Genomic DNA, 15,603 nt, shown 5'->3' with positions numbered 1-15,603 from the left:
GAAATTTCAAACAAAACTGTTTATATCGCAAAACCTTATTTAATGCAACACTGGAAAACAGCGATTCAGCTATTGTAAGCAAAACTTATTTACATTTAAATCACAAAGGGTGGTAATTCCTGACTATTCTACATATACTCAAAGCAAGACTTCCGGGGGTGAATACCTCCATGGTCATTACAACAATCTGAATGTTTATTGATTAACTCTCACATCCGTGCTACACAACACTTTTTGTATGTTTTACTGGGGAAGATTCAAATACAAACTATGCTCTCGGTCCATCCACATGCTGTCAGTTTGATCACTTAAAACACAATGGTCAGTTCAACGGTGATTGAATACAGTCTTCCATTAGGTACAGACAAATGTCATCAGTAGGTAACAAAACCCAGGAGAAAACCACACAGTGTGGAGTCATTGTCAATAGATCATGATGTAAACATTAGCTGGATGACAGACGAGACGACTGCAATGCACGGCAACCCTTAATTCTGCTGCATGTGTTTTAGCACTTCACCTGGTGCCAGCAGATGTATCCTTCCACAATGCTCATAATGACCTCGTTGGAGGTACACATAATTAGATAGGATTACAAGATCAAGGAATACTAAAATGAATGTGGTGTTTCTGCTAATAACTCCAATAATTTCAGAGATAGACTTCAAATCAAGGGAACATTAACATATGTATGGCAGTGACTGTACCTTGATGTTAACAGGAACGGATGGTATGTTTGATGTCATCTACCACTACTGTCTTTGTAACTGCTTGCAGAACTTCGCGTAGGATACAAAATTGACATGCCATGTGTCACAAAGACATGCTATCATTACAATGCGGCGCAGACATTTGAGTCAAATGATACGTAATTCTCGGAATGGGACATTTCAGAAAGGATTTTTGTTCTTTTTCTTTAGAACAGTGGCCTAAATGCATAAAATATTGATTGAGCAATGGAAAGTCCAGGATCAACTGACAACAATATGGAAAGGACAGATCACTGCTCACATCGAGGGGGTGTTAAAGAATGGAAAGTCCAGGGTGGAATATCAACAGTTATGAAAAGGACAGATTGCTACTCACATTATGAAAAGGATAGACTGCTACTCACAGTAAAGGTGACACACTGAGTTGCAGACAGGCACAAAGAATAGATGTAACACACTTGAGTTTTGGCCAAAGCTTTTTCAGGAAAGAAAGGAATACACACACACACACACACACACACACACACACACACACACACACACAAAATACACCTCACACACACATGAGCACTATTTCCAGCCGCTCTGGCCAGCTTGTGTCTTTTCGTTCTGCCTGTCTGCAGCTCAAAGTGTGACCTTTAAGGTGAGTAGAAATCGATCTTTCTCATATTTTTCTTTTTACCTGTCAGTGACTCAACACCTTCTCAATGCGATGAGTAGCAGTCTGTCTTTTCCATATAGTTGTTAAAAGCTGGACTGCATGTGTAAGATCAATAACTGACTAACTTCAGCAAACTGGAATATCCTTACCTCACAACCTAAGTTTCCACAGTATTTAATTTGAATATCAATTGTAAATAAGACATGGTTCTGATACCACCATTTGTTTAACAAGAGACACACTAAATTATTAACACAGCAACATTAAAACTTTTATTACTGCATGATGATTCTTCACTGCAAAATTTTAATTCCAAAAACTACCAATATGCAAACAAATTAACTGAATAACATATACAAATATATTATTTTTAGTTTCAGGTTTTGCGGAATATGCAGTTACCTTGAATTTTTAAATACCATCCTCGTTTTGTCTTCTTGTGCCCAACTTCATTGAAACTGCAATAAACAGTGATTCCACACCAAAATAAATGGCGTTTTGTGAGGGAAACTATTTAAAATTACCATCTATGTATTTAAGTCTGAATCTGGTCTTTAGCTAACAATAATGTTACTTAAAATATCTCTTGAAGAGCCAAAGAAACTGGTACACCTGCCTAATATCGTGTACAGCCCTGTGAGCACACAGAAGTGCCACAACACGACGTGGCGTGGACTCAACCAATATCTGAAGTAGTGCTGGAAGGAATTGACACCATGAATCCTGCAGTGCTTTCCATAAATCTGTAAGAGTACAAGGGGGTGGAGATCTCTTCTGAACAGCACATTGCAAAGCATCCTAGATGTGCTCAATAATGTTCATGTCTGGGGAGTTTGGTCAGCGGGAGTATTTAGTCTCAGAGGAGTGTTCCTGGAGCCACTCAGCAGCAATTCTGGACATGTGGGGTGTCACATTGTCCTGATGGAATTGCCCAAGTCTGTCAGAATGCACAATGGACGTGAATGGATGCAGGTGATCAGACATGATGCTTACATACATGTCACCTGTCACAGTTGTATCTAGACATATTAGGGGTCATGCATCACTCCAACTGCACACACCCCACATCATTACAGATCCTCCACCAGCTTGAACAGTCCCCTGCTGACATACAGGACCTATGGATTCATGTGGTTGTCTCCATACTTGTGCATGTTCATCCGCTCAATACAATTTGAAACTAGACTTGTCCGACCACGCAACATGTTTCCAGTCATCAATAGTCCAATGTCGGTGTTCATGGGCTCAGGCGAAGCGTAAAACATTGTGTCGTGCATTTATCAAGGGTACACGAGTGGGCCTTCGGCTCCGAGAGCTCATATCAATGATGTTTCGTTCAATGGTTCACATGCTGACACTTGCAGATGGCCCAGCATTGAAATCTGCTGCAATTTGTGGATGGGTTGCACTTCTGTCACGCTGAACAATTCTCTTCGGTCGTCGTTGGTCCCATTCTTGCAGGATCTTTTTCCGGCCCCAGCAATGTCAGAGACCTCATTTTTTTACCCGATTCCTGATATTCACTGTACACTCGTGAAATGGACGTATGGGAAATCCCCACCTCATCACCCTGGAGATGCAGTGTGTCATTGCCTGTGTGCCAACTATAACACCATGTACAAACTCACTTATATAATCTGCCATTGTAGCTGCAGTAACCAACCTAACAACTGCACCAGAGACTTATCTTATATAGGTGTTGCCGACTGCAGCGCCGTATTCTGCCTGGTTACATATCTCTATATTAGAATAAGCATGCCTATACCAGTTTCTTTGGTGCATTTTCAAGCAGCGATTATTTTCACCGCTCTATTAAAATGCCTTTTGACATAACTGTTGACAGGGCACACTTTTTCATTATACCCGCTTCAGACAAAATAAGAACTGGTTTCAAGTTCTCTTACAAACCATATGTGTGTGTGTTTATCACTGTAAGACAGAAATATTTTTAGGAACTTAATGAAGAGTTACGTTTGTTTCGTTTACAACAATTGTGTAGCTAGACATTCAAGCAGTTGTGGCATTTGCCAGATATATAGTGACATGTGCCTAAAATGTATCACAACTGGACAGCTAGGTCACATGGTGAGTGTGTATTCTTGTATCACCAGAAACTTGGAAACCAGAACTGTTACAACCCAACAACACTTTTCTGTCCAAATATTGTTTCCTAAGCTGCACTTGCTATATATGTAAGTCTCAGCACAGCTGCTTTACACACAAATCAGTTTGATAATAACAACAGACTGCAGCCACATTCTTTAAATTTTAATGAGCATTTAATGCTGCTGCCATCAGGGACAATTTTATACGTGAAGGTCTAATTTGTCTACTTACCAGTAAGTGGTTTTAATAATCGATGCTTCTTCATCCAGGCGATTCTTGAACGTCTGAGATGACATATTTTTTGCAGCATTAATCACTTCAGGTGGGAAGGATTGTCCAGGTGGTGTCAGAACACAGGCCTGTGCCAAAGCCTACAAAAATATAATGACAGTGAGTCACACCTCTGGAGTAAAGTAATGAGTAACCAAAAGGCAGAGTCAGAAAGAATATGATAAATGTAGAAGGACAAGTTTCAAATACAGTGAGCAATGCAAAACATTTTACCTGCAGAACTGACTGCTCCGCCAATCCAATGCGTAGTTTACCAGCCAAGGAACGAATGAGATAACGAGCTTCACACTGCCGACAAGCCACAAACATTGACTGAATCTTGTCAACCTTCTTGCTCATGGCCTTAAACAGAAAAGAAGCAAAGATATTAATGGAACCTCACTTATGTAAACACACACACACATTCTCTTCTACACTGTAAAAAATTCAGTCAATGACAGTACTACATCAAAAATATTCATGGCATACATCCAACTCCATAGTAGACCATTGATCCCAAAAATAAATATGAAAACCACAAAACTTTCATATTTCAATCGTGCACATGAAACCAAACAGCCAAGACGAAGTTAGGATCAATACTGATGAAACCATGCCAGGTCTCTGACTCTCGGGGCCAGGACTACTTGAATTCAGAGCAGGAAGCAGGAATCAGGAGGGCTACAGAAGGGAAGCTGAAAGTTAGGAGAGAGGTGGCAAGTGTGCAAGATAGGAATGTGACACACAGGTACTGGAGCTGGTGAGTTCATGATGATGATAATGATGATGATGATGATGTAGAGTGGATTGGGAGAGGGTGAGACAAGTGAGATTGTTGCATATGAGGGTGTGGACAAAGCGGGTTAGTGGAGGCTGATGGCAGAAGATTATTGGAGCAAAAAATTCGTTCCAAGGATGACTCCTGTCTGTGGGGGTAAAAAAGGTGGTGCTTGGAGGAGGGGGGACCAACATGTGAAACAGCCACTGAACTCTAGCATGTTTTGTGCAACAACATGTTCCACCACTGGATGATCAACTCTGCTCTTGACCAGTTTTATGGTTGCCATTCATTCTGACAGACGGATGGTTGGTGGTCATGAGCATATAAAATGCTGTCCTGAAATTGCAGCAGAGCTGGTATACGACATGGTTCCTTTCACAAGTGACCCTTCCTCTCATCGGATAGGATAAGCCTGCAACAGGACTAGAGCATTTATATGCTGGGAAGGTGACTCAGGCCAAGTCTTCCTCCTGGGCCTACTTTTTTCCAACACAGCAACTTTCTCTGCAAGTTACTAACGTTAAATTTGGTCAGAGCAATAACAGATCGTAAAAGTAGCTTAACAGGAGGAGGAGGATATTAGTGTTTAACGTCCCGTCGACAACGAGGTCATTAGAGATGGAGCGCAAGCTCGGGTGAGAGAAGGATGGGGAAGGAAATCGGCCGTGCCCTTTCAAAGGAACCATGCCGGCATTTGCCTGAAGCGATTTAGGGAAATCACGGAAAACCTAAATCAGGATGGCCGGAGACGGGATTGAACCGTCGTCCTTCCGAATGCGAGTCCAGTGTGCTAACCACTGCGCCACCTCGCTCAGTAGTAGCTTCACTATGTTGATGCATGCCACGACTCACTCTATAGCCCTGAAGGCTCTCCCACACAATATGGTCTACAGAAAATGTTGAATGGATGAATGAATCAATTACTCAACTGATCAATTATATTGCATTTCTAAACATCATAACATCAGCAAATAACTCTATAAGGCTTTTCATACCGCTTGACCGGACATCTGCGCAATGTCTTTCAACTTCTCATATACTCCTCGTACTGTAAGTCTGGCAGGCTGGAACATCATACGCTGGTTGCTTCGGCTTTGTTCTGCTACAATTCCTAAGTCACCAGATGCAGCAGCATCAGTTTTGATTTGGGCTAGAGTTCGCCCAGTACTCTGGGCTATTGCTTTCATCAATGTTGTTTCTGCCACTCCTAATTCAATTCCTGAAATTAAAAGTGAAAATGTTTAAGGAATGCAATAATTTACTTGGTGGTATGGTTGTAAATACTCTAGGCACAGTCACTGCCCCTCCAGTCCTCTGCACTGATCTTTCATTACAGTCTCTTGTCCTTACATTCATTGAGTGGTGGCTGATGATGTTGCGCTTCAGTGACAATTTCCTCAACTGAATACACTCACATACAGAGCTGGCAGCTACACTTAATTCATCGTAATCTTTTGTAAACAAATTTACAAGCAATATTTTGTGCTGGCGGTAGGTATGTTTTTCTGCTGCTAATTTGAAACACTACCTGGAATGGTGTAGTGAAGTGACAGAAGCTCTGGATCACCTTTTATTAGTTTTATTATTGTAATGTTTTGAACTAGTACATCACAAAAAAATTTCTAATTACATTTGACACTAAAAGACCTCTTGAATTTTGTACAGTTACTTCATATAATTTTTTATTTGCAGCACCTTATCAGCAAAAAAGCCATATAGTATGAGAATACTGTTGATATTTTGTGAACTCTATTAAGGGAATGTCAATGCGCTAACTAGGGAGTAGCTTTAACAAGTGTAAGTTATATAACAATTCAATAAAATAAATTGTAATCTGTATTGGTGTGAAATGCAGGGCACAGCACACAAAAATACCATATATCAAAAACCGGAGCTACCTTTGAACCACTTTGCTCTTTGTCTTTGGTCTATTTGAATAATCTTCTGTGCACAGGCTTGTTTACTGTTTATTAAAAGCTATGTTTGGCCCCTATACACCCTTTTCTTAGAACAAATTTCTAAACAATTTCTTCTGAAAGCGTTAAGGGTTTTTACCAGCTGATTCTGTTGCCACAAATGGAGATTCTACTAATAAGCAAGTATAGCGTTAGCCATTGTTGTGTTTTTAACTTTGTTCTTTCTTGCTCAAGCTGTTGAAATGGTTATGTACTTCCAATATCTCTTAAATTCTCGAGGTAATAGCTGACTTTTAAGCCACAGCTTACAAGTCAAAGAAATGCATGATACAATCACTTAATTCATCTTCAGCCACTGCAGGATTTTTCATAAGTCATCTTGCCAAAGGCTTGTGTGTTGTGAAATGTTAGTAGTTGCAGTACGTTCCATCATTTGGACGTCATAAGCGTGTGAGATCGCTCTGTAAGTTTTTATATATTTTTAGGTTTCAGATACATATTTTAACGGTTTTTGTGATAATATTTACTATATAAGTGACTTATTAGTGGTTTATTCATTCACCTTTGTCTTTCTTGTGTTGTGACCTGATATTTGTGAGTGTTTCGTATCGAGCAACTTAACCTCTTACCTGTGTTTACATTCCACGCTGACCAGTTGCAGCTGTAGCGGCGCATCGAAAGCTAAGTACTAACTAATTGTTTGTGTACAGTGGTTTATTTAGGAACTTTAGTAGTCTTCAACCGGTGTTTTTGGTGTTTTCTGGTTAAATAATTTCAGAAGAACTTTTTGGGAACTGTTTTCAGTTTCGTTACTGTGTCATTAGATGCTTGATTTTCTTTCTGTTGTAGTCTTTTGTTATATTCTCATTTGTTGTTGATTAATACTGTTAATAATAGTAGTTACTACCCTTGTAGAGTAAGTCTGTGATTACTGTAGTAAATTTTTTAACATCATCTTATTGTAGTAAAGGAACTCAGATAAAGTAGTTTTCTTGTTTCAATAACTGTAAAATTTTACCATGAGTGAGAAGTGTGGACTTTGCCGTAGGTTCATGAGTAGTGGATTGCGGTGTGAGACTTGTTCGAAGTATTTTCACTGGGGGGAACACAGTGGGGAAGCCAGTGGGCATTCTGGTGAGATCCTTTCCTGGAACTGCATGTTATGTAGCAAGAGTAAGTTGATAGAGGAGCAGGAGCGTAAGATCTGTGCTCTTCAGGTGCAGTTGAAAAACACACAGGAGGAGTTAGATAGGATGAGGAGTTAGATAGGATGAGGAGGGATAAGGGGGTTGGGGAATGGGAGCTGGCTGTTGGCAAGAGATCTACTAGGAGAAGGAGATTTTCAGTTAGTTCTACTATTTGTGTTTGCAATAGGTATGACCAACTGTCAGAGCCTAGTGGAGAGGAATCCCTAGTAGCTGTAGATGTAGGAAGTATGCAGCAGACCTCAGCAGTTACGGTGGCTAGAACAGTTGCCAAGTCGAAGAGAAAGAAGAAGGTTTTGCTGTTAGGTAGTTCTCATGGCAGAGGTGTAGGCCAGCAGTCGCAGGAAGTGTTGGGGAGTGAGTACCAGGTCACAAGCATTACGAAGCCTAATGCAGGATTGACTCAGGTGACTGTTAACATAGGGGAGTTATGTAGGGATTTTACTAAAGAGGATCAGGTAGTGATTGTGGGTGGGGCAGGTAATAGTATTGATAGGGATGGGGAGTATGACATAGATGGTGACCTGGAAAAGATAGCCACTCAGACTGGCAACACGAATGTGCATTTCGTGGAACTGTTTCAGCGTCACGATCGGCCTCATCTTAATATAGCCGTCAGGCGTAATAACATGAGACTTGGGGGTGCGCTGATGACAGAAGGCATGGGTCTGGGTCTGGGTCTGGGTCTACATCTACATCTACATCCATACTCCGCAAGCCACCTGACGGTGTGTGGCGGAGGTTACCCTGAGTACCTCTATCAGTTCTCCCTTCTATTCCAGTCTCGTATTGTTCGTGGAAAGGATTGTCTGTATTCTTCTGTGTGGACTCTAATCTCTCTGATTTTATCCTCATGGTCTCTTCGCGAGATATATGTAGGAGGGAGTAATATACTGCTGGACTCTTCGGTGAAGGTACGTTCTCGAAACTTTAACAAAAGCCCATACCGAGCTACTGAGCGTCTCTCCTGCAGAGTCTTCCACTGGAGTTTATCTATCATCTCCGTAACGCTTTCGCGATTACTAGATGATCCTGTAACGAAGTGCGCTGCTCTCCGTTGGATCTTCTCTATCTCTTCTATCAACCCGATCTGGTACGGATCCCACACCGCTGAGCAGTATTCAAGCAGTGGGCGAACAAGCGTACTGTAACCTACTTCCTTTGTTTTCGGATTGCATTTCCTTAGGATTCTTCCAATGAATCTCAGTCTGGCATCTGCTTTACCGACGATCAACTTTATATGATCATTCCATTTTAAATCACTCCTAATGCGTACTCTCAGATAATTTATGGAATTACCTGCTTCCAGTTGCTGACCTGCTATTTTGTAGCTAAATGATAAGGGATCTTTCTTTCTATGTATTCACAGCACATTACACTTGTCTACATTGAGATTCAATTGCCATTCCCTGCACCATGCGTCAATTCGCTGCAGATCCTCCTCCTGCATTTCAGTACAATTTTCCATTGTTAGAACCTCTCGATATACCACAGCATCATCTGCAAAAAGCCTCAGTGAACTTCCGATGTCATCCACCAGGTCATTTATGTATATTGTGAACAGCAATGGTCCCATGACACTCCCCTGTGGCACACCTGAAATCACTCTTACTTCGGAAGACTTCTCTCCATTGAGAATGACATGCTGCGTTCTGTTATCTAGGAACTCCTAAATCCAATCACACAATTGGTCTGATAGTCCATATGCTCTTACTTTGTTCATTAAACGACTGTGGGGGAACTGTATCGAACGCCTTGCGGAAGTCAAGAAACACGGCATCTACCTGTGAACCCGTGTCTATGGCCCTCTGAGTCTCGTGGACGAATAGCGCGAGCTGGGTTTCACAGGACCATCTTTTTCGAAACCCATGCTGATTCCTACAGAGTAGATTTCTAGTCTCCAGGAAAGTCATTATACTCGAACATAATACGTATTCCAAAATTCTACAACTGATCGACGTTAGAGATATAGGTCTATGGTTCTGCACATCTGTTTGACGTCCCTTCAGGGATGACCTGTGCCCTTTTCCAATCCTTTGGAACGCTACGCTCTTCTAGAAGCCTACGGTACACCGCTGCAAGAAGGGGGCAAGTTCCTTCGCATACTCTGTGTAAAATAGAACTGGTATCCCATCAGGTCCAGCGGCCTTTCCTCTTTTGAGCGATTTTAATTGTTTCTCTATCCCTCTGTCGTCTATTTCGATATCTACCATTTTGTCATCTGTGCGACAATCTAGAGAAGGAACTACAGTGCAGTCTTCCTCTGTGAAACAGCTTTGGAAAAAGACATTTAGTATTTCGGCCTTTAGTCTGTCATCCTCTGCTTCAGTACCATTTTGGTCACAGAGTGTCTGGACATTTTGTTTTGATCCACCTACCGCTTTGACATAAGACCAGAATTTCTTAGGATTTTCTGCCAAGTCAGTACATAGAACTTTACTTTCGAATTCATTGAACACCTCTCGCATAGCCCTCCTCACACTACATTTCGCTTCACATAATTTTTGTTTGTCTGCAAGGCTTTGGCTATGTTTATGTTTGCTGTGAAGTTCCCTTTGCTTCCGCAGCAGTTCTCTAACTCGGTTGTTGTACCACGGTGGCTCTTTTCCATCTCTTACGATCTTGCTTGCCACATACTCATCTAACGCATATTGTACGATGGTTTTGAACTTTGTCCACTGATCCTCAACACTATCTGTACTTGAGACAAAACTTTTGTGTTGAGCCGTCAGGTACTCTGTAATCTGCTTTTTGTCACTTTTGCTAAACAGAAAAGTCTTTCTACCTTTTTTAATATTTCTATTTACGGCTGAAATCATCGATGCAGTAACCGCTTTATGATCGCTGATTCCCTGTTCTGCGTTAACTGTTTCAAATAGTTCGGGTCTGTTTGTGACCAGAAGGTCTATTATGTTATCGCCACGAGTCGGTTCTCTGTTTAACTGCTCAAGGTAGTTTTCAGATCAAGCACTTAAAAAAATTTCACTGAATTCTTTGTCCCTGCCACCCGTTATGAACGTTTGAGTCTCCCAGTCTATATCCGGCAAATTAAAATCTCCACCCAGAACTATAACATGGTGGGGAAATCTACTCGAAATATTTTCCAAATTATCCTTCACGTGCTCAGCCACAACAGCTGCTGAGCCAGGGGGCCTATAAAGACATCCAATTACCATGTCTGAGCCTGCTTTAACCGTGACCTTCACCCAAATCATTTCACATTTCGGATCTCCGTCAATTTCCTTCGATACTATTGCACTTCTTATCGCTATAAACACGCCTCCCCCTTCACTATCCAGCCTGTCTCTGCAGTATACATTCCAATCTGAGTTTAGGATTTCATTACTGTTTATGTCTGGTTTCAGCCAACTTTCTGTCCCTAGTACTATATGGGTGTTTTGACCGTTGGTGTCGGTGGAGCACATCAGCAGGACGGGTTTCACTAGACATGGCCTGCACCTCAACAGGTATGGGAAGGGGAGGTTGGCAAAGCTTATAGGTGACAGCATAGGTGGGGTTGGTGGGATCACTCATGGGGAAAATTCCTGTAGCAGTGGGTGTTAGAACTGCACCTTTTTTAGATTGAAATCAGCTGATAGGTATTCCTGCTTAAGGGAAGTCTCTCTAACAAAGGAACCACTTTCGACAATGCTTAGGTATCCGAGTAATGAGGGAATTAGTATATTTCATCAAAATATACAAGGTATTAGAGATAAAGTTAGTGAACTGCTTATAGATGTTGATTCTGAAATTATTGGTATATCTTAACACTTCTTAAATAAGGAGATAATTCAGAGGCTTCCTTTACCAGGATACAGGTTGGCTGGCAGCTTTTCTAGGAGCTCTTTGCGGTGTGGGGGAGTAGCCATGCATGTGAAAAACGGCATCCCATTTGAGTCAATTTATGTTTCGAATTACTGCACTGAAAAGGTGTTTGAATGTTGTGAAGGTGTGGTTAAATTTAGTGGAGCTAAACTTCTAACTGTTGTTATTTATAGATCCCCAGACTCCGATTTCCAACATTTTTGCTAAAGCTAGAGAAGGTTCTTGGGTCACTTCATAGAAAATACAAAAAGTTAGTTATATGTGGTGACTTCAAAATTAATTGTATAAGTGATTGTGAAAGGAAAAGGATGCTGGTAGACCTCCTTAATTCGTATAATCTTACGCAAACCATATTCTTTCCAACGAGAGTGCAAGGGAACAGTAGAACAACCATAGACAACATTTTTGTTCATTCCTCATTACTAGAAGGGCATTCTGTTAGCAAAAAGGTGAATGGCCTTTCAGATCATGATGCACAAATTCTAACTGCAACACATGTTAAATACAGTTATCAACTTTTTAGGAAAGCTGATCCAGTTGCTGTAGAGACCTTTGTAACCCTTATCAAGGAACAAGAGTGGCAAGGCGTTTATAGTGATGATACAGTAGACGATAAATATAATGCTTTCCTCAAGACTTTTCTCATGCTCTTTGAAAGTTGCTTTCCGTTAGAACGTTCAAAACAGGGTACTAGCACAAACAGGCAGCCTGGGTGGCTGACTAAAGGGATAAGAATATCTTGTAGAACAAAGTGGCAATTATATCAAAACGTTTGAAACAGTCACAATCTAAATGCAGCAGCCCACTACAAACAGTATTGTAAGTTGCTTAAAAATGTTATTAGGAAGGCAAAAAGTATGTGGTATGCAGATAGAATAGCTAAGTCTCAGCATAAAATTAAAACCATATGGTCAGTCGTAAAGGAAGTGGCTGGTCTGGAGAGACAGGTCGAGGATATAGAATCAGTGCGTAGTGGGAATGTCCGTGTTACTGATAAGTCGCATATATGTACAGTATTTAATAATCACTTTCTGAATATAGCAGGTGAATTAAATAGAAACCTAGTCCCAACAGGGAATCACATAGCGCTCTTAGAAAAAAGTGTTCCGAGACTATTACCTGAAATGCCCCTCCATGATACTGACAAGAGGGAGATTGAGTTAATAATTAAATCACTAAAGACCAAGAACTCTCATGGATATGACGGGGTATCTAGCAGAATACTGAAGTATTGTTCTATGTATGTTAGCCTAGTACTTAGCCATATCTGTAACTTTTCCTTTAGGAGTGGTAGGTTTCCTGGCCGATTAAAGTACTCGGTAGTGAAGCCACTTTATAAAAAGGGAGACAGAGATAATGTTGACAATTTAAGACCTATTTCTATGTCACCGGTGTTTGCTGAAGTTATCGAGAAGGTTGTATATACAAGGTTACTGGAGCATTTAAATTCACATAATTTGCTGTCAAATGTACAGTTTGGTTTTAGAAATGGTTTTACAACTGAAAATGCTATATTCTCTTTTCTCTGTGAGGTTTTGGACGGATTAAATTAAAGGTTGCAAACGCTAGGTGTTTTCTTTGATTTAACGTGGGCTTTTGACTGTGTTGACCACAAAATATTACTGCGGAAGTTGGACAATTATGGAGTAAAGGGAGTAGCTTACAATTGGTTCACCTTTTACTTTAAGAACATAAAGCAGAAGGTAATTCTCCGTAATACTGAGAGTGGTAGTGATGTTCAGTCCCAATGGGGCACTGTTAAGTGGGGCATTCCCCAAGGGTCGGTGCTGGGGCCACTGCTGTTTCTTATTTATTTAAATGATATGCCTTCTAGTATTACAGGTGATTCAAAAATATTTCTGTTTGCTGATTACACCAGCTTCGTAGTGAAGGATCTTGTGTGTAATATTGAAACAGTATCAAATAATGTAGTTCATGAAATAAGTTCGTGGCTTGTGGAAAATAATTTGATGCTAAATCACAGTAAGACTCAGTTTTTACAGTTTCTAACTCACAATTCAACAAGAACCGATATTTTGATCAGACAGAATGGGCATATTATAAGCGAGATGGAACAGTTCAAGTTCATAGGCGTTCGGATAGATAGTAAGCTATTGTGGAAAGCCCATGTTCAGGATCTTGTTCAGAAACTAAATGCTGCTTTATTTACCATTAGAACAGTATCTGAAATAAGTGACACTTCAACACGAAAAGTAGTCTACTTCACATATTTTCATACGCTTATGTCGTATTGTGTCATTTTTTGGGGTAATTCTTCTGATTCAAAAAGGGTATTTTTGGCTCAAAAACAGGCTGTTCGAGCTATATGTAGTGTAAGTTCGAGAACCTCTTGTCGACCCCTATTCAATAGTTTGGGAACTCTGACATTGCCCTCACAGTATATATTTTCTTTAATGTCGTTTGTTGTTAGCAATATTAGCCTATTCCCAAGAGTTAGCAGCTTTCACTCAGTTAATACTAGGCAGAAATCAAATCTGCATGTGGAATGCACTTCCTTGACTCTTGTGCAGAAAGGAGTGCAGTATTTTGCTGCATCCATTTTCAATAAGCTACCACAAGAACTCAAAAATCTTAGCAGTAGCCCAAACACTTTTAAGTCTAAACTGAAGAGTTTTCTCATGGCTCACTCCTTCTATTCTGACGAGGAGCTCCTGGAAGAGCTGAAAAATTAAGCAAATTCCAGTGTTACATTGTTGATTTTCTGTATTTAAACTTACAACTTGTCGCCTGAATGTGTTTCTTATAGTTCATTTTATCTGTTTCTACTATCGTGTTATAATTTCATGTATTGACTCGTTTCATGACCATGGAGACTTCTCCTTAATTTGGTCCCACGGAACAATACCGTATTTACTCGAATCTAAGCCGCACTTTTTTTCCGGTTTTTGTAATCCAAAAAACCGCCTGCGGCTTAGAATCGAGTGCAAAGTAAGCGGAAGTTCTGAAAAATGTTGGTAGGTGCCGCCACAACTGACTTCCGCCGTCGAATATATGAAGCGCTGCATAGGCATGATTTGTAGACACAAAGATAAATACTGGTGCCAAAACCTCTGCGTCAGTAAATAAATTAAAAAAAAAAATAAAATAAAATAAAATTGGAAGACGAGCTTTTTTTCCTCCGCCCCGAGTTTCGACCACTGCATTTTCATACATTATCCAACGAAGTAAATACAAATTCGGTATTGTTCATCTTCGAATGTAGCAAAAATGGCCAAATCTACTTTCTGAATTTTTTCCTACCTGTGGGAAGAGATGGTTGCTAATAGGAACCTGATGAAATGTGAATCACATGCAGTATTCTCTCCACCATAAGAATAATACTAATATAAACATTTTGCCATGCATTCTTTCATGTTTGCTGCTATCTCATTTAAATCCTGTCTGCCTAATAAACTACGAAACTAGAGTGAGACAACAGCAAACGCGGAAGAATATACGTAATGTGTCATGTTTATATTCGTATTATTCTTATGCCTAATAGTGATAGTCAGAAATGAAGCAAGGCAACTGACTAGATTTTTAAATCTAAGATGACTCTAATTTCTGTGCAGAATTTGATGTACTAAAGAAGCGGCCTCACAGATTTTCAAATGAAGAAAAATTTTCGCCTAACTCTCGTTCAGAACATGTTCTATCATAGGCAGTCTATTATTTGGTTCTTGTTGATCATTATCAAAGAAAGCAGCAGTGTAAGTAACAACAAATAGCAGTCTCTTGCCATTGTTTTGCTATGAATCGATTCCTTTTTTTTTTTTTTTTAAAGCGGCGGTAGCGCGCGCAAAAGCAAGCCATGCCGCGAGCGGTGACAGGCCGTAAACCCGCACTATCAGAATGCGACAAACAATGCATGGCACAGTACAGTAATGCATTTTCAGCTTATAGTGACGTAAACACCTATAACAAAGAAAACAGCACTTATCAGATCAAAGCAAAATAAGCAATCGATTCAAACCAGACGAAGCACGTGAAAAAGGAAGGGTACCTGTATAAATACGGACGGAGCGCCTGACGCATAGCAATGGCTACCTGGTAAAGCTTAACTGCTAAGCTTACGACTCGAACCAAACTACTGTAGCTGCGTCGTCATTCATTCGACCTAAATTGTGTC

The 15,603-nt window shown here is 40.4% G+C and overlaps 1 protein-coding gene across 2 annotated transcripts in view; it reads right to left on the bottom strand.

The window, feature by feature from the left end:
- The window catches only part of LOC126262644 (DNA ligase 1), a 125,741-nt gene that overhangs the window by 18,418 nt on the left and 91,720 nt on the right, over positions 1–15,603 (bottom strand). For both annotated transcript variants that reach the window (XM_049959418.1, XM_049959408.1), the window contains exons 9-11: positions 5,524–5,747; positions 3,982–4,110; positions 3,709–3,848 (exon numbers count right to left, since the gene is read on the bottom strand). In XM_049959418.1, the coding sequence (XP_049815375.1) occupies positions 3,709–3,848; positions 3,982–4,110; positions 5,524–5,747 (493 nt within the window). The remainder of the gene's footprint in view (positions 1–3,708; positions 3,849–3,981; positions 4,111–5,523; positions 5,748–15,603) is intronic.

The sequence above is a fragment of the Schistocerca nitens genome, chromosome 1 (genome assembly GCF_023898315.1).
Source record: "Schistocerca nitens isolate TAMUIC-IGC-003100 chromosome 1, iqSchNite1.1, whole genome shotgun sequence".
Classification (NCBI taxonomy): domain Eukaryota; kingdom Metazoa; phylum Arthropoda; class Insecta; order Orthoptera; family Acrididae; genus Schistocerca; species Schistocerca nitens.
Note: the sequence above shows the minus strand (reverse complement) of the source record. Positions and strands in the feature narration are given on the sequence as shown.